At 35.6% G+C, this 19,898-nt stretch overlaps 1 protein-coding gene across 1 annotated transcript in view; it reads left to right on the forward strand.

The window, feature by feature from the left end:
• CUL5 (cullin 5) overlaps nt 1-19,898 on the forward strand; it is a 163,341-nt gene that overhangs the window by 137,707 nt on the left and 5,736 nt on the right. Inside the window, exons 12-18 of the mRNA XM_037841325.1 lie at nt 3,688-3,820; nt 4,679-4,810; nt 15,450-15,573; nt 15,874-16,049; nt 16,628-16,789; nt 17,562-17,680; nt 18,324-18,447. Coding sequence (XP_037697253.1) covers nt 3,688-3,820; nt 4,679-4,810; nt 15,450-15,573; nt 15,874-16,049; nt 16,628-16,789; nt 17,562-17,680; nt 18,324-18,447 — 970 coding nt within the window. The remainder of the gene's footprint in view (nt 1-3,687; nt 3,821-4,678; nt 4,811-15,449; nt 15,574-15,873; nt 16,050-16,627; nt 16,790-17,561; nt 17,681-18,323; nt 18,448-19,898) is intronic.

The raw sequence follows: 19,898 nt of genomic DNA on the forward strand, positions 1-19,898 counted from the left end.
CCAGAGGCTGGGAGTGGGGATAGCTGGAGAGTTGGAAGTGAATGGTAATGGGTGCAGGGTTTCTTTTAGGGATGTCAAAAATATTCTAAAATCTGATTATAGTGATGATTGTACAATCCTGTGAAAATACTGAATTGCACACTTTAATCAGCTGACTTGTATGGTAAGTTAATTATATCTCAATAAAGCTGTTTAAAAAAAAGATTACTGATTTGTAATTGGTATCCATAGAGAATAGAAAAGAGGATATAAGCAATATTGAAGAGTTATTGACCAAATTTCTCCTATATTAATGATATCAACTTGCAGATTCAAGCATCTCTGCATGATAAATATAAGATAAACCATTCTTAGGTACATCATAGTAAAACAGCCACAAACTGAAAGTAAAAAAAAATATTTGAACATCCAGAAGGGAAAAAAATGACACACTGCCTTCAAAGAAACAATAGTAAAAAATTGACAGCTGACCTCTCAACCGGTTGAGTTGGACAAAGAGAGATGCAACAATAAGGTTGTTACTGTAGTTCAAACATGGACTAGGTATTGGCAATGAAAAGAGGTTGGAAGAGAAGGGAAGAAGAGATTCTTTTGAAGTTAGTGGTTTTCAGATTGGTGTATCTCCCTCAGGGGATATAGAAAAATCTTTCCCAGACCATGCCAGCCTGGATACTTTTTTTTTTAAATTCAATTTTATTGAGGTATATTCATATACCATGCAGTCATGCAAAGTGTACAATCAGTTGTTCACAGTACCATTATATAGTTGTGCATTCATCACCAAAATTAATTTTTGAACATTATCATTACCACACACACAAAAATAATAAGAAAAATTAAAGTGAAAAAGAACAATTAAAGTAAAAAGGAACACTGGGTGCCTTTTTTTTTTCCACGACCCCTTTTCCTACTCATCCATCCATACACTGGACAAAGGAGAGTGTGGTCCATATGGCTTGCCCAATCCCATTGTCACCCCTCATAAGCTACATTTTTATGCAATCGTTTTCAAGATTCAGGGTTTCTGGGTTGTAGTTTGATAGTTTCAGGTATTTACTGCTAGTTATTCCAATTCATTAGAACATAAAAAGGGTTGTCTATATTGTGCGTAAGAGTGCCCACCAGAGTGACCTCTCAGCTCCTTTTGGAATCTCTCAGCCACTGAAGCTTATTTAATTTCCTTTCACATCCCCCTTTTGGTCAAGAAGATGTTCTCCATCCCATGATGGCAGGTCTACATTCCTCCCCAGGAGTCATATTCCATGTTACCAGGAAGATTTACTCCCCTGGGTGTCAGATCCCACGTAGAGGGGAGGGCAGTGATTTCACCTGCCAAGTTGGCTTAGCTAGAGAGAGAGCAGCTTGGATACTTTTCAGGAAATTAATTTAGAGATCTTCAACTTCCATATTGGGCCTGGTGATGGAAGTGTCATGCAATTTCTCCTCTCCACCTCTTTCAGAATTGAAATATTTTCACATACCATACGGTCATCCAAAGTGTACAACAGTTGTTCACAGTATCATCATATAGTTGTGCATTCATCACCACAATTTTTGAACATCTTCATTACTCCAAAAAATAAAAAGAATAAAAAGAAAAGTAGAAAAGAACACCCAAAACATCCCATACCCCTCCCCCCCATTATTCATTTACTTTTTGTCCCCATTTTTTTACTCATTTGTCCATACACTGGATAAAGGGAGTGTGGGCCATAAGGTTTTCACAATCATACATTCATACCATGTAAGCTAAATATATGATCGTCTTCAAGAATCAAGGATACTGGCTTGCGGTTCAACCTTTTCAGATAGTTCCTTCTAGCTATTCTAATAAATTAAAAACTAAAAAAGGATATCTATGTAATGCATAAGAGTTACCTCCAAAATGACCTCTCAATTCCATTTGAAATTTCTTAGCCACTGAAACTTTGTTTCATTTCTCTTCTCACTTTTGGTCAGTCGATCCTATGAAAGGCATTCTTTCTTAATTCTTACTGTGTTGCATTTCCTCAGAATAGGAAATCCTTTATGTTGCCTAAGAAAGCAACATTTTGAAATATTGCTGTCTCAATTTGCCAGGGTTATGACAAAAAACACAATTGGTTTTCTTAAACAACAGGAATTTATTGTCTTACAGATTTGGAGGCTAGAAGTCTAACATCTATTGGCCATATTTTCTCCAATATCTATAGCATTCTAATGGTGGGTCAGTCTCTGCCTTCATTTCATTGCAGTCTTCCTCTTTTCATCTCCTCTGGTTTCTTTTTTCTTGTTCATTTTCCTTTGCTTATAAGGACTTCAGCTATATTGGATTAAGGCCCACCCTTACTGAGTTGGCCACACCTTATCTGAAAAGGTCTTCAGAGGTTCTATTTACAAATGAATTCACATCCGCACCCCCTGACTCAGTGTAACTAATAACACATTCAAAGATCTTATTTACAAATAGCTTCATTTCCATAGGACTAAGGGTTAGGATTTGAACACGTCTTTGTGGGGGAATATGATTGAATGCACAACAATTGGTATTGATGTACAGAAAATGAATCTCTAATGACTAGCTATTGGATCCCTTTGCTAGTTAAATGGTTTCCAATTCTTTGCTTTTAATATAGTTGATGACTGACTTAACTGGCTTTTCAGTTGATGCATTTATTAAAAACAATTTTTTTAATGTTAGATCACTATTTTTTTAGCACATGACTCAGGAGGTGCTCAAAGAATTGAGCTCAGAGGTGTTCAAAGAGATAATGAAAACATCTTTTATTCCCATCTGCTCGTTTATGTGAATAAGATACAAATTTATAAAAATAAAAAGTAGAAGTAGAATTAATGCCGATGCCTGGATACATGATTGGTAGAGAGAAGAGTTTCATCTACTTTATTAAGAGTTCACATGCCCAGTAAAGTTTTATATGTGCATATATATTAAGTATGTATTTATATACACATGTTTACACATGCAGTATTAAAATTATGTTGTGATAAGTTGTATACTGATAATAATTTGGTTAACTCAATCCTAGGAAAATTACCCTTAGATTTTACATGCATAAGAACTTTTAAAATATTGAGTTTAAATTTACTTATATATGTTAAAAGAAGTAGGATAAAAAATAAATGCAAGTCTTTCACACATAAAAATATATTAAACTGGTTTAAAATTTTGTAGGGACAGTGAAATAGAGATACAAAGTCTTCATTGTTTAAGAAGAGTTTGTTTACAATTTTTTAAAATGGATGATGGTAAATACCTCATCACTATGGAATTTAGGTAACATTGGATATATTTCAGAGAGTGAAGTAACAGTTTTATTTTAACATGTTAATAATGAAAAGTTTTAAATGTTAATTTATAAATATGCAAGGATTGTTGTGGTTTTTCAAAAGTGTTTTAGTAGATACCTTAATAAAATATTTTATAGATTGCTATCGGGGCCAGGACTATGTTGAGGCAAGGAGGTACTCACTCTCAGGATCCTTAGAGTTGTCATACTTATTGGAACCAGAGAGTGAGTGCCTCCTTAAATTTTGTGCCTTTGGTGCCTTGCTTTCCTCACCCTAGTCCCAATACTGAACATTGGATTATATACAATATAAGAAATTAGTTTGTGAAAGGTGGGTGTTAGAAAAAAATATTTGCAGGTAACAGTCATTTTTCATACATTGCTTTTAATTTGTTTTCAGGGTGGGATTAAAAACACAACCTGAATCAAAATGCCCTGAGCTGCTTGCCAATTACTGTGACATGTTGCTAAGAAAAACACCATTAAGCAAAAAACTAACTTCTGAAGAAATTGAAGCAAAGCTTAAGGAAGTGGTACAAAAATATTTTATATTTCAAAATTTTTAATGAATTTGTTTTTTGCTTATAAGACTTTCTGTGATAGCATCAATGCAAAAATGTTTATCTATTAGTAACTGATGACCTTTTACAATGCAAGTCCTCTGTAAGACAGTCATTTTTCTTCATGGTTTGTAATCTATAGCCACCTGAAAGAGAAAATGCCGTTTAATTTTTCTCCGTTCTTGATTCTTTTTGGGTATTTGAATTCTAGCTCCTATTAAAGGACAAATACAAGGGAAGTGGAGCCAGTGGTGTTAGGAGCTATGGTTTGTCACTCCTTCCCTTTTTTGAAAGTCCAAGATAGATAGTCAAGGACTAATGAATGTAGATAAAGGGTTAGTTCCTTTCCTTCTCATTTTGGTCTCCCCATTATTAGTATAATGATAGAAGCCAAGAAATACAGACAGGAAAAATGTAAGATGTAAAGATTAGGGAAAGGATAGACAGACAGACAGACAGGCCTAGAGGGAAGATTAGTGCCAGAAAGAAGTGAAGAAGATATTTAGGAGAGAAAATTGGGGAAGTATTATTGATTTTTCATGAAAAATATTGTCATATTTTATTTAAAAAATCTGAAAAAAATATTTATGTATATGTGGGAATTAAAAGGCAATTTGGTTGCAGTCTCAGATTGGCTCACTTTTTAAATAGTATATCAGTATCTCTTTCAGGACTGATTATTTTTCAGAGACGGGGAATTTAGTCCACCTCTATCTTCATATGTTTATATAAATTTCAGAATTTTGACAATTGAGGGATGTTAAAAGATCTAAATTAGAAAGATGTTTAAAAGTATATAAGAATTTAAAGTTGGCTTTGTTTTTCATGCAGCTGTTGGTGCTTAAATATGTACAAAACAAAGATGTTTTTATGAGATATCACAAAGCTCATTTGACGCGACGACTTATTTTAGACATTTCTGCAGATAGTGAAATTGAAGAAAATATGGTAGAGTGGCTAAGAGTAAGTTAACTTTGTTTTTTTAATATTTGGTTTGCTAATATAGCACATGGTTCATATATATCCTTAAGTAACACATTTTGGTGAAATTCTTGATGTTGAAGAGATAAGGAGCATTTTATAAAAATATAGCATCAATTATATAAAATAAAGTGCTACCTAATAAAGTACAATTTCTTAATGAAACTTTTAGGAAAGCACCAATGCTCTTATTTTATTTCTGTTGTCTTACTCTCATTTGTATTGCTACTCTACTTGGAACTGACCTTATGAAATAGGCTTTAGGACAAATAATTTCATTTCTTAGGTGTTTTCAGTACTAAATGCTTAACTATAGAGATGTTTGTAAACAAATAATAACAATAAATTCTTCTGTATAGCAAAAAGAAACTATACATGATGTTTTTATTATATTATATGGTTTGATTATATTTAATCAATGCTAAATATAACTAAATTCCCATATCAAAATGTTTGTCTCCTCTTTTAATGTTAATGGAATTGGACTTTTATTAAAATGAATATGCCCTTCATTTCTTATGTATATGTATATGTATATGTGTGTGTACACTTGGAGTTCAAATTATAGATAGCCCCTGCTTTGCACAATAATGTAGGCTAAAAATTACTCTGCAAACTGAAATTGTGCCGAGTGATCTTATTATTAACAATCAATGGGAAAAACAGTGAACAGTCAATGGGAAGAATAGTGATCTGTGACTTTAAAAATTTTCCAAGAATTGAAAACTTACTGGTCGTTATAAATATATAGGAAAACAAAAAATGTAGTAAAATTAACCTTTATTTAGTACACTGGAATTTAAAACATAGTTTTAAACGTAAGAAACTTTGAGAATTATTTTATTTCTTTGTAAAAAGTTATCAAGAATAGTTTGTGAAAATATTTGCATATTATATATATGATAAAGGATTTGTATCCAGAATATATAAAGAACTGTTACAACTCAACAGTAAAAAGATAACCCAATTTTAAATAAATGGGCAAAGGATTTGAATAGATATTTCTTCAAAGAATATACACAAATGGTCAATTTACACTGAAAAGATGCTCAGCACCTTTTGTCATTACGGAAATGCGAATGAAAACCAAAATGGGATACTCCTTCACTCTCACTAGGATGCCTAAAATTTAAAAAACAATGATTAACCAAACAGATAATATCAAGCATTGGTATGGTGGAACTCCCATACGTTGCTGGTGAGATTATAAAATGGTGCAGCTACTTTGGAAACTATTTGTCCTGTCCTCAAAATGTTAAATATACAGCTGTTTTATGATTCAGCAGTTATTCTCCTTGGTATGTACTGAAGAGAAGTGAAAAACTTTTACACCAGTGTTTATAGTGTCATTATTCATAACGGCCAAAAATTGGGGGGAAAAAACCCCAAAATGTCCATCAGCTGAAATGGATAAACAAAATATAGTATATTTGTACAATGGAATATTATTCAGCCATAAAAAAGGATGAGGTAGTGAATCATGCTACATGATCCTTTATAATAAGAGAAAGAAGGCAGTCAAGAAACACCACATATTGTTTGATTCTACTTATATGAAATGTCCAGAATAGGGAAATCTATAGAGATAGAAGGTTAGATTAATGGTTGCCAGGAGCTGGGGGAAAAGTTGGGAAATGGAGTGTTATTGCTACTGGGTACAGTCTTTCTTTTTGGGGTGATGAAAATGTTACATAATTTGATAGCAATGATGGATACACAACTCTGTTAATATCTTAAATACACTTAATTGTATATTTTAAAATGGTGAATTTAATGGTAGGGGAATTATGTATGAATACACCTGTTATTTAAAAAAAAGTAAAAAGAATAGTTTGAGCAGTGCTTGCCCACTTCTTGTCATGTACCGTAACCATGCATAGTGAGCATCTTTTGCTGTGCCTTGGGGAGTTGTTATACTCCCTCAAAGTTTGGATTGGCTTCTAACATTTTACCTTTCGGGCTTTCAATGTTGTGAGTTACTGAGAGTTTTTCTAACGTAAAAGCTTTTGCTGATGTTGCCTGCTCTGAGGTTTCTTCACCCTTTTTGTCACTGCCATTTTTCTCATTTATACCAATACTTGCTTTCATTAAATTCCTCTGGCTCATATTTAGTGTCTTTATTGGCAGCAGTATCAACATTACACACACAGTCTGCTGTTCCTTCTATAACTCCATTTGTTTTTTTTTTTTTTTTTTTTTTTTTTTTAATCATCATTTTATTGAGATATATTCACATACCACGCAGTCATACAAAACAAATTGTACTTTCGATTGTTTCCAGTACCATTACATAGTTGTACATTCATCACCTAAATCAATCCCTGACACCTTCATTAGCACACACACAAAAATAACAAGAATAATAATTAGAGTGAAAAAGAGCAATTGAAGTAAAAAAGAACACTGGGTACCTTTGTCTGTTTGTTTCCTTCCCCTACTTTTCTACACATCCATCCATAAACTAGACAAAGTGGTGTTTGGTCCTTATGGCTTTCCCAATCCCATTGTCACCCCTCATAAGCTACATTTTTATACAACTGTCTTCGAGATTCATGGGTTCTGGGTTGTAGTTTGATAGTTTCAGGTATCCACCACCAGCTACCCCAATTCTTTAGAACCTAAAAAGGGTTGTCTAAAGTGTGCATAAGAGTGCCCACCAGAGTGACCTCTCGGCTCCTTTTGGAATCTCTCTGCCACTGAAGCTTATTTCATTTCCTTTCACATCCCCCTTTTGGTCAAGAAGATGTTCTCCGTCCCACGGTGCCAGGTCTACATTCCTCCCTGGGAGTCATATTCCACGTTGCCAGGGAGATTCACTTCCCTGGGTGTCTGATCCCACGTAGGGGGGAGGGCAGTGATTTCACCTTTCAAGTTGGCTTAGCCAGAGAGAGAGGGCCACATCTGAGCAACAAAGAGGCATTCAGGAGGAGATTCTTAGGCACAAATACAGGGAGGCCTAGCCTCTCCTTTGCAGCAACCGTCTTCCCAAGGGTAAAACTTATGGTAGAGGGCTCAACCCATCAAACCACCCGTCCCCTATGTCTGTGGTCATGTTAGCAACCATGGAGGTGGGGTAGGCGAATACCCCTGCATTCTCCACAGGCTCCTCAAGGGGGCACTACATCTTTTTTTTTTTTTTTTTTTTTTTTTTTAACTTTCCCTTCTTTTTTCAAATCACCTGTATGAAAAAAAAGTTAAAAAGAAAACAAACATACAATAAAAGAGCATTTCAAAGAGACCATAGCAAGGGAGTAAGAAAAAGACAACTAACCTAAGATAACTGCTTAACTTCCAACATGTTCCTACTTTACCCCAAGAAAGTTACATAATATAGCAACATTTCAGTGAACTTGTTCCTACTACAACCATCAGAAATTAACAGACCATAGTCATTTCTGGGCATCCCCAGAACGTTAAATAGCTTATCTGTTCTTCCTGGATTATTGTTCCCCCTTCCTTAATTGCTCTCTACTGCTAGTTCCCCTACATTCTACATTATAAACCATTTGTTTTACATTTTCAAAGTTCACATTAGTGGTAGCATATAATATTTCTCTTTTTGTGCCTGGCTTATTTCGCTCAGCATTATGTCTTCAAGGTTCATCCATGTTGTCATATGTTTCACCAGATCGTTCCTTCTTACTGCCGCGTAGTATTCCATCGTGTGTATATACCACATTTTATTTATCCACTCATCTGTTGAAGGACATTTGGGTTGTTTCCATCTCTTGGCAATTGTGAATAATGCTGCTATGAACATTGGCGTGCAGATATCTGTTCGTGTCACTGCTTTCCGATCTTCCGGGTATATACCGAGGAGTGCAATCGCTGGATCGAATGGTAGCTCTATATCTAGTTTTCTAAGGAACTGCCAGACTGACTTCCAGAGTGGCTGAACCATTATACAGTCCCACCAACAATGAATAAGAGTTCCAATTTCTCCACATCCCCTCCAGCATTTGTAGTTTCCTGTTTGTTTAATGGCAGCCATTCTAACCGGTGTTAGATGGTATCTCATTGTGGTCTTAATTTGCATCTCTCTAATAGCTAGTGAAGCTGAACATTTTTTCATGTGTTTCTTGGTCATTTGTATTTCCTCTTCAGAGAACTGTCTTTTCATATCTTTTGCCCATTTTATAATTGGGCTGTCTGTACTATTGTCATTGAGTTGTAGGATTTCTTTGTATATGCAAGATATCAGTCTTTTGTCAGATACATGGTTTCCAAAAATTTTTTCCCATTGAGTTGGCTGCCTCTTTACCTTTTTGAGAAATTCCTTTGAGGTGCAGAAACTTCTAAGCTTGAGGAGTTCCCATTTATCTATTTTCTCTTTTGTTGCTTGTGCTTTGGGTGTAAAGTCTAGGAAGTGGCCTCCTAATACAAGGTCTTGAAGATGTTTTCCTACATTATCTTCTAGGAGTTTTATGGTACTTTCTTTTATATTGAGATCTTTGGTCCATTTTGAGTTAATTTTTGTGTAGGGGGTGAGGTAGGGGTCCTCTTTCATTCTTTTGGATATGGATATCCAACTCTCCCAGCCCCATTTGTTGAAAAGACCATTATGGCTCAGTTCGGTGACTTTGGGGGCCTTATCAAAGATCAGTCGGCCATAGATCTGAGGGTCTATCTCTGAATTCTCAATTCGATTCCATTGATCTATATGTCTATCTTTGTGCCAGTACCATGCTGTCTTGGCAACTGTGGCTTTATAATAAGCTTCAAAGTCAGGGAGTGTAAGTCCTCCCACTTCGTTTTTCTTTTTTAGAGTGTCTTTAGCAATTCGAGGCATCTTCCCTTTCCAAATAAATTTGATAACTAGCTTTTCCAAGTCTGCAAAGTAGGTTGTTGGAATTTTGATTGGGATTGCATTGAATCTGTAGATGAGTTTGGGTAGAATTGACATCTTAATGACATTTAGCCTTCCTATCCATGAACATGGAATATTTTTCCATCTTTTAAGGTCCCCTTCTATTTCTTTTAGTAGAGTTATGTAGTTTTCTTTGTATAGGTCTTTTACATCTTTGGTTAAGTTGATTCCTAGGTACTTGATTTTTTTAGTTGCTATTGAAAATGGTATCTTTTTCTTGAGTGTCTCTTCAGTTTGTTCATTTCTAGCATATAGAAACATTACTGACTTATGTGCATTAATCTTGTATCCCGCTACTTTGCTAAATTTGTTTATTAGCTCTAGTAGGTGTATCGTTGATTTCTCAGGGTTTTCTAGATATAAGATCATATCATCTGCAAACAATGACAGTTTTACTTCTTCTTTTCCAATTTGGATGCCTTTTATTTCTTTGTCTTGCCGGATTGCCCTGGCTAGCACTTCCAGCACAATGTTGAATAACAGTGGTGACAGCGGGCATCCTTGTCTTGTTCCTGATCTTAGAGGGAAGGCTTTCAGTCTCTCACCATTGAGTACTATGCTGGCTGTGGGTTTTTCATATATGCTCTTTATCATGTTGAGGAAGTTTCCTTCAATTCCTACCTTTTGAAGTGTTTTTATCAAAAAGGGATGTTGGATTTTGTCAAATGCTTTTTCAGCATCTATTGAGATGATCAATTGATTTTTCCCTTTCGAGTTTTTAATGTGTTGTAATACATTGATTGTTTTTCTGATGTTGAACCATCCTTGCATGCCTGGAATGAACCCCACTTGGTCATGGTGTATGATTTTTTTAATGTGTCTTTGGATTCGATTTGCAAGTATTTTGTTGAGGATTTTTGCATCTATATTCATTAGGGAGATTGGCCGGTAGTTTTCCTTTTTTGTAGCATCTTTGCCTGGTTTTGGTATTAGATTGATGTTAGCTTCATAAAATGAGTTAGGTAGTGTTCCATTTTTTTCAATGTTTTGAAAGAGTTTGAGTAAGATTGGTGTCAGTTCTTTCTGGAAAGTTTGGTAGAATTCCCCTGTGAAGCCATCTGGCCCTGGGCATTTATTTGTGGGAAGATTTTTGATGACTGATTGGATCTCTTTGCTTGTGATGGGTTGGTTGAGGTCTTCTATTTCTTCTCTGGTCAGTCTAGGTTGTTCATATGTTTCCAGGAAATTGTCCATTTCTTCTACATTATCCAGTTTGTTGCCATACAGTTGTTCATAATATCCTCTTATAATTTTTTTAATTTCTTCAGGATCTGCAGTTATGTCACCTTTTTCATTCATTATTTTGTTTATAGGGGTCTTCTCTCTTTTTGATTTTGTCAGTCTAGCTAGGGGCTTGTCAATCTTGTTGATCTTCTCAAAGAACCAACTTTTGGTGATATTTATCCTTTCTATTGTTTTTTTTGTTCTCTATGTCATTTATTTCTGCTTTAATCCTTGTTATTTCTTTTCTTCTACTTGGTTTAGGATTGGTTTGCTGTTCATTTTCTAGCTTCTTCAGTTGATCCATTAGTTCTTTGATTTTGGCTCTTTCTTCCTTTTTAATATATGCGTTTAGTGCTATAAATTTCCCCCTTAGCACTGCTTTTGCTGCATCCCATAGGTTTTGGTATGTTGTGTTCTCATTTTCATTCGTCTCTATATATTTAGCAATTTCTCTTGCTATTTCTTCTTTAACCCACTGATTGTTTAGGAGTGTGTTGTTTAACCTCCAGGTATTTGTGAATTTTCTAAGTCTCTGATGGTTATTGACTTCTAATTGTATTCCATTGTGGTCAGAGAATGTGCTTTGAATAATTTCAATCTTTTTAAATTTATTGAGGCTTGTTTTATGTCCCAGCATATGATCTATTCTGGAGAAAGTTCCGTGAGCACTAGAAAAGTATGTGTATCCTGGTGATTTGGGATGTAATGTCCTGTAGATGTCTGTTAAATCTAATTCATTTATCAGATTGTTTAGGTTTTCAATTTCCTTATTGGTCTTCTGTCTGGTTGATCTATCTATAGGAGAGAGTGATGTGTTGAAGTCTCCCACAATTATTGTGGAAACATCAATTGCTTCCTTTAGTTTTGCCAATGTTTCTCTCATGTATTTTGTGGCACCTTGATTGGGTGCATAGACATTTACGATTGTTATTTCTTCTTGCTGAATTGCCCCTTTTATTAGTATGTAGTGGCCTTCTTTGTCTCTCAAAACATCCCTGCATTTGAAGTCTATTTTATCTGAGATTAATATTGCTACACCTGCTTTCTTTTGGCTGTAGCTTGCATGAAATATTTTTTTCCATCCTTTCACTTTCAATTTCTTTGTGTCCCTGTGTCTAAGATGAGTCTCTTGTATGCAACATATTGATGGTTCATTTTTTTGATCCATTCTGCGAATCTATATCTTTTAATTGGGGAGTTTAATCCATTTACATTCAACGTTAAAACCGTGAAGGCATTTCTTGAATCGGCCATCTTATCCTTTGGATTATGTTTGCCATATTTTTCCCTCTCTCTATTAATATCCTTTATTGTACCCATACCGAATCTCTTTAGTACTGAACCTTTCTCCAAGTCTCTCTGTCCTGTCTTTGTTTCTCTGTCTGTAGGGCTCCCTTTAGTATCTCCAGTAGGGCAGGTCTCTTGTTAGCAAATTCTCTCAGCATTTCTTTGTCTGTGAAAAATTTAAGCTCTCCCTCAAATTTGAAGGAGAGCTTTGCTGGATAAAGTATTCTTGGCTGGAAATTCCTCTCTCTCAGAATTTTAAATATATCGTGCCATTGCCTTCTCGCCTCCATGGTGGCTGCTGAGTAGTCACTACTTAGTCTTATGCTGTTTCCTTTGTATGTGGTGAATTGCTTTTCTCTTGCTGCTTTCAGAACTTGCTCCTTCTCTTCTATGTTTGACAGTGTGATCAGTATATGTCTCGGAGTGGGTTTTTTTGGATTTATTCTATTTGGAGTTCGCTGAGCATTTATGATTTGTGTATTTATGTTGTTTAGAAGATTTGGGAAGTTTTCCCCAACAATTTCTTTGAATACTCTTCCTAGACCTTTACCCTTTTCTTCCCCTTCTGGGACACCAATGAGTCTTATATTCGGACGCTTCATATTATCTATCATATCCCTGAGGTCCATTTCGAGTTTTTCAATTTTTTTCCCCATTCTTTCTTTTATGCTTTCATTTTCCATTCTGTCATCTTCCAGGTCACTGATTCGTTGTTCAACTTCCTCTAGTCTTGTACTATGAGTGTCCAGAATCTTTTTAATTTGGTCAACAGTTTCTTTAATTTCCATAAGATCATCCATTTTTTTATTTAGTCTTGCAATGTCTTCTTTATGCTCTTCTAGGGTCTTCTTGATTTCCTTCATATCCCGTACTAGGGTCTCATTGTTCATCTTTAGTTCTTTGAGTAGCTGCTCTAGGTGTGTCTCTTCTGGTCTTTTGATTTGGGTGCTTGGGCTTGGGTTATCCATATCGTCTGGTTTTTTCATATGCTTTATAATTTTCTGTTGTTTTTGGCCTCGTGGCATTTGCTGTCCTTGATAGGGTTCTTTTAGGGTTTGTAGACCAGTTGAAGTCCTTATCTCTAATTTATCAGATCTAGAGCTTCGTGGAGTACACTTTCTCTAACTAACCAGCAGGTGGCGTCCACGAGCCACCTGTTCTCCACAAGCCAGATCTCCCCTGCTTAGCCTTTTTGGTGAGTGGGGGAGTGAGTCTTGTGGGGCCCAATTGGTGTCCCAAGCTTGCGTGTGTAGTTGGTGTTGCCTGCCCTGTATGTGGGGCGTGTTTCTGGGCAGTCGGGGAGGGGGGGTGGCCCTAACAATCAAATCTCCCTGATGATCCTAGAGTTTTAAAGCTACTGCAATAGTCTAATCCTTCAGTTCAGTCCTGCCACAGTTTGTCTCTGCCACTGACCCACAAGTCTTTGGTATTGGCGTATGGCTCCTGAGACTTGCAAGTGGGCCCCTCTTCCAGGCTGTGCACCCCGGGTCCTCTGTTGAGGGATGACTGTGCTATGTCACAGGTGAGTGCCGTCCCCCCAGGGCAGTTCTGGGCTGCTGGGCTGTGTTGGGAGGCTCCCAGTCTGCTCCAATGATGGCTGAATGGGGCTCTGTTAATTCACACTGCTCCCCCTTCCCAGCTCTGGGACATTCAGCTGAGGTTGCAGGGAAGGCTAATGTCCACGCCCAGTTTTGTGGTGTGTGCCTGTTATTTGAAGTACTTCCGTCACACTGGGTTGTCTGGGGCAGCTCTGGGCTATGGGGCTGGCGATGGGCAGGAGTGTTTCCTGTCCACCAGGAAGGTGGCTGTGAGCGGACACCCCCCTTTTCTTGGGAAGTTGTGTTGTTTAGTGAATTTTCTCAGCCACTGGATTATTGCCTTTTGTCTCAGAGCTCTCTTAGTTCTGCTCTTGACTTGACGTGCCCAAATTTCAATTCTTTGAAGCTTTCTGTATTGAGCTTCTTAGAGTAATTGTTTTAGAAAAAGCAAAAAGGATTTAAAAAAAAAAAAAAAAAAAAAAAAAAAAAAAAAAAAAAAACGGCCCTCCTCAGAGATCTAATGGGTTATTGAAATGCTAATAGACAAAGCAACCAGGGCCATTAAGGAAAGGTGCCCTGGGCAGAGAGATCAGCCTTGCTTCGGGATTTGCATATGCGCCTCAAGGCCTGATCTCCGCCCTTCCCCTTTCTGTGTTCACCAGAACTCCAAAAATCCTCTGCTTTTACTTTGGAGCTTCTCGTGTTGTTTTCCTTCTATGCCCGTCTCCTCTCTGCTGGGCTGGCTGCTCTCAGAGTCTCTGGTGTCTGGCCTCAGTCTATCTATGGTTGGAGTTTGAATCAGTAGAATGAGTTTCCGATGAGAGCAGCCACTGCAATTCTCCCTTCTCCTTCCTGGAGCTGACAGCCCCTCCTCCCCCGGGACTGAGCCTGGCAGGGAGGGGCGCGGGTCCCCTGGCCGCAAAAACTTACAGATTTCGCTGATCTCAGCAGTTCCACGTTTTCATGAGTGTTGTATGAAGTATGCCCAAAGACAGATTGCTCTGTGGTGTCCAGTCCACGCAGTTCCTGGCTTTTTACCTACTTTCCTGGAGGAGTAACTAAAACATACAGCTCACCAGTCTGCCATCTTGCCCCGCCTCCCTGCATTTCCATTTGTTTTTGATTCTGTTTTCATTTCCAGCATTAGTACTTTTCATTTCCTTGGTACGCTTTCATCATCTTTGTTGGCTAATTACCTCTTTTGATTATGTTTGTGGGTTTATTAGTGAGAGATTAGGATGCAACATCACTACACAGTTTGCTTTCTGTGTGAACTGAAGAAAAGATGATTAACAGATTTTGAAAGAAATGATGTGATTGGCCACTGACCATGATGTGCTTCTGTTGTGATTTGTGGACTGAGGAGCTAGCAGTGAACTTTGTGCTTTAAGCAGTCGCATTTAACCGTAAACATTGGTAACTGAAATTTGAGCTGGGTTGTTGGGGGACTGGTGTTATTTAACTAAACTGTGGTAACTTAGATTTGTGCATATTAGATTTGTGTAAAACAAGGGACTGCCTGTACTATCCTATTTAGTTTTTAATAATCAAAATTATTAGTTGTTAAGCTAATTACATTCTAATAAGTAAGGGAGAGAGGAAGAACTTTATGTTAAAGCATCTAAAACAGTTTTTTTCCATTAAATTTTTCCTAATAGCATGTTAGTTTGTATTGTATTACCTTTTCTGTTTTTGGATTTTGTAGGAGGTTGGTATGCCAGCAGATTATGTAAACAAGCTTGCTAGAATGTTTCAAGACATAAAAGTATCTGAAGATTTGAACCAAGCTTTTAAGGAAATGCACAAAAATAACAAGTTGGCTTTACCAGGTATTATTTTATAATTATGTGTGTGTGTATATTTTAAAATTATTTTTAAAAATAAAATCTTTGTTTTCAAATAAATTAAAATGTTAGCAGTAATAGATTCAAACGTGTTATGAAGCCCAGATTCCTTGGAGGAAGCTATCAATGCAGAATGTTAGGTTTGCTGATCCTTGGTTTGAAACAAAAGGAAGATTTTTTTTCATCTTTATTTTCGTCGGTACCCCATGTTATTTGTTTGGAATTTTATCCTTTATCATGATTATTTACTTTAGTTTTGATATTTCTCATATTTTTCCCTCATAGCTGACTCAGTGAATATAAAAATTCTGAATGCTGGTGCCTGGTCAAGAAGTTCTGAGAAAGTATTTGTTTCACTTCCCACTGAATTGGAGGATCTGATACCTGAAGTAGAAGAATTCTACAAAAAAAATCACAGTGGTAGAAAATTACATTGGCACCATCTCATGTCAAATGGAATTGTAAGTAGATGGTGTATTAGTTTGGATATTGGTTTGGTTGAAAGTAGCAGGAGACCAAATATGAGTAGTTTAAACATAATAGATATCTTTGTCTCTATCACACGTAAAAGTTTGAGCCAGTATAGTAGATCCGTTTCATGATTGTCAGGGGCATAGTCTCTTTGTTGCACCACCGTTTCTAAGGTGTTGCCCATGTCTGCATAATCCAATATGCAGAATTCCTACTATGTCTGTATTCCCGCCAATAGGAGGGAAAAGGAATGGGCATACCTTCTTTAAGGGCAACTTCTAGAAGTTTCTTCCCCATCAATTCCAACTTGCATCTTATTTTCCAGAACTGACTCACATGGCCACATTTTGTTCTAGCATAAACAGGGACAGGAGCCTTTTTTCTGGGCAGTCATTAAGGTCTGCTAAAATTTCTGTTACTTTGTAAGAAAGGAAAAAAATGGATACTGGAAGACCACTAGCAGTCTTTTTCACAAATAATCTCATCTAATAGATATGATATTAAACAGATGTTAATCATTATGAAGAGATTCTTATTTTTTTTTTTAAATTTCTTTTATCTGTTATAGATAACATTTAAAAATGAAGTAGGTCAATATGATTTGGAGGTAACAACGTTTCAGTTGGCTGTGTTGTTTGCATGGAACCAAAGACCCAGAGAGAAAATCAGCTTTGAAAATCTAAAACTTGCAACTGAACTCCCTGATGCTGAGCTTAGACGGACTTTATGGGTTTGTTTGTGTTTTATGTCTTTTGTTTTGAGTATTGTATCGTGTCACCTAGCAGGAAATATATGATTGACTTGTAATAAATTTATAAATTTATAACACTCTCAAAATGGTTTTTAACAAAAATGGTTTTTAACTGAGGTATTTACAAGAGAAAAGAAATTGAAGATTTGCAGGCTTACCAAGATGGGAGAGAGGCAAAAAAGAAAAGCAAGAGAGAGAGAGAGAAAGATGGAATTGGTACCTAAACATTTCCTGTGTGGAGGGTGAGGAGAGATGTGTACTTAGTTTTTATACTGAGTATGTGTTCAAAGACTTTATGATGACCCCAAATTTAAGAATTGGAAAACTTTAATCCTTTTGAGGACTTGTTCAATATGCTTATTAGTCTCCTGGCTATAACTACATTTTACCCTACTCTATGGACCCCTTGGAAGTTCCAAAATAAATTATTACCTAGGGAGCAAAAAACTGGTATGTAACTGGCAAGTGGTGTTTGTTGTGGTCATATATGGACAGTCCTAATTTCTGGGCTTCTTGTTGCAAAAGGGCAGTTATTGCTTCCTCATAACCAATTCTTTCATCCTTCTCATTCTCCCTTCCCCCACTGTACATTTATTTACATTGCTATATTCATGAGTGTACCAAATAAAAGCTTGAATTTTGAATTTGCATCTATAATCCTTTCTTGCCTGTGTTGATCATGTTAGAGAATTGATCTTAGGATTTTATGCTGTTTATAGATACTAATTGTTCCTCTTTCTATTCTTCACAGTCTTTAGTAGCTTTCCCAAAGCTCAAACGACAAGTTTTATTGTATGAACCTCAAGTCAACTCACCCAAAGACTTTACAGAAGGTACCCTCTTCTCTGTGAACCAGGAGTTCAGTTTAATGTAAGGTTTATGTTGGTTCATCTAAAATAAAAATACCTTGGTTGCTTTTTTTAGTGTTTTGTTTTGAGCCAAATAATTAATTTCCATAGATGATATTTAAAACATATCAGTAAATAGTTACTGTCATCACTCTGGTTTTATGTCATTTAGTTGTTTTTTTAATATATTAATGAACTCTAGAGATTACTTTACCATATTTTCCATGGATGCATTTTTGGGGTCCAACTTTATACCATGTTGCTTTTCATCTTTACAGTGAATATCCTTTTTTAATCTTAAGATACTAAATCCTCATAAAGCATTTTTTCTCTTAAGGTCTAATTAGATCATAACCCATATATCTTCAATTACCTCATCACTTTTATGGCAATATAAATGGTATTAGCTTTGTAGTCGCTCATATATTGTTAATAGTCTTTATTAAACTCTTTGGGGGAAATCAGAGTTTATTTTAAATAAAGCTAAATGTTGGTTGTTACTTTTCCTTTAAACAGTTCTGGTTATTAATTTTTAGAATGTTTCTCAGTCTTTTCTTTCAGATATTATTGATAGAATATGATCTTTAAAAGCCCTTTTGCTATAAAATATATATGTTCTTTTGGTTTGATATTTATATTGTCATTTGATTTAATATTTTTTATAGAAAAAATGCAAAAGTTCAGAAAAGGGGTAAAATAAACTTGATTGGACGCTTGCAGCTCACTACAGAAAGGATGAGAGAAGAAGAGAATGAAGGAATAGTTCAACTAAGAATATTAAGAACCCAGGTTTGTTAAGATAAAATGTTTAAGTTTTAGAAAACCTTGGTTTTGAAATCTTCAAGCCTTTTTTTAAAATAGAAGGCGTGCACATCTTCAGACTTTTTGTAAGAAAGAGCTAATTGGATTTTAAAAATTGTATTGTTGGTATTCTCTTAGCTGCTGAAAAAAGATGCCTGTGTGGCTTGGTAGCTCTGATTGATTCTAATCTATTGATTGGGCACAAACTTGGCTTTGAATTATGTCTTCTTTTGACTCCACCAGAATAAAACTTTCTCAGCAACAAGTTACAATTAATGGATTGAAATATTATTTATTTAATTTGAAGACTTTCAATTCCATTGTACTGTGAAATTAAGATTATTTTATTTAGAACCCAGGAAAGTTTTCTAAGACCTATTTCTTCTTTTAAGAAAATATTCTAAAACCAAGTGTAGGGTACCACCTGAACATGATAAAGAATGCCTGTGAAAAACTAATATATGACTTTTAACTTTAGAAATAGTCAATAAAACCAAGTTGTTCCACTTGTACTATTTCTTCTTTAATATCATCTGAAATTTCTGGCCAAAGCAATAAAATATAAAACAGAAATAAGTAGAAACATAAAAATTTTCATTATTGTTAGATGACATATAAAATAGCAGAAAAGGATGAATAAATCAAAACTAAAAGCTTCTCTAGATATTAAAATATAAATAATATATAAATGGGAAAAATGAAATGAGAAACCATAAGAACAAAGGCATTTCTTTAAAAAAAAAAAAAGCTATGTAGAACTTATAAGAAAAGAGTGAACCTTTGTTAAGAATTTCAAAAGGAGATTTGAATTAATGGAGAGAAACATGTTCTTTTCTCTTTTTAAAAATTTTTATTGATGTGTAATTTACATATAATAAAATTTTACATTTCAAAGTATAATTTTCAGTGAGTTTTGATAAATGTGTATTTTATCTGTGTGGCCACCACCATCATTAAGATACAGAACATTTCCATTACTCCAGCAGTTTCTCCTATGTCTCCCATCCTGTCAACCCCCTCACATCACCTACCTCCACCCCAGACATTTGTATGCTCCAGTAGTTTCCACCATGTTTCCCATCCAGCCAATCCCCTACCACCACCCTGGCTGATTTTCCTATCATCACTGCTTAGTTTTGCCTATTTCTGTATCTTCATATAAATGAAATTGTATAGTATGTACTCTTAGGTCTGGCTTCTTTTTCTTAATGTGAGATATGATATTCTTTAATAATAATAGGCTGAATAACTTAAAGAGTTGATCTTTCCCATATTAATAGCACATTCATTGAATTTCATTAAAAATCCAACTAGGACAATTTTTGGAATTTTATAGATTTATTCTCAGTTTTACCAGAAAGAATAAATAAATGAGTGATTGAGATATTCTAAAAAATAAGACTATGGTGGTGGTGGTGGGACTTGCCTTGTCAAATATT

The sequence above is a fragment of the Choloepus didactylus genome, chromosome 6, assembly GCF_015220235.1.
Source record: "Choloepus didactylus isolate mChoDid1 chromosome 6, mChoDid1.pri, whole genome shotgun sequence".
NCBI classification, from domain to species: domain Eukaryota; kingdom Metazoa; phylum Chordata; class Mammalia; order Pilosa; family Megalonychidae; genus Choloepus; species Choloepus didactylus.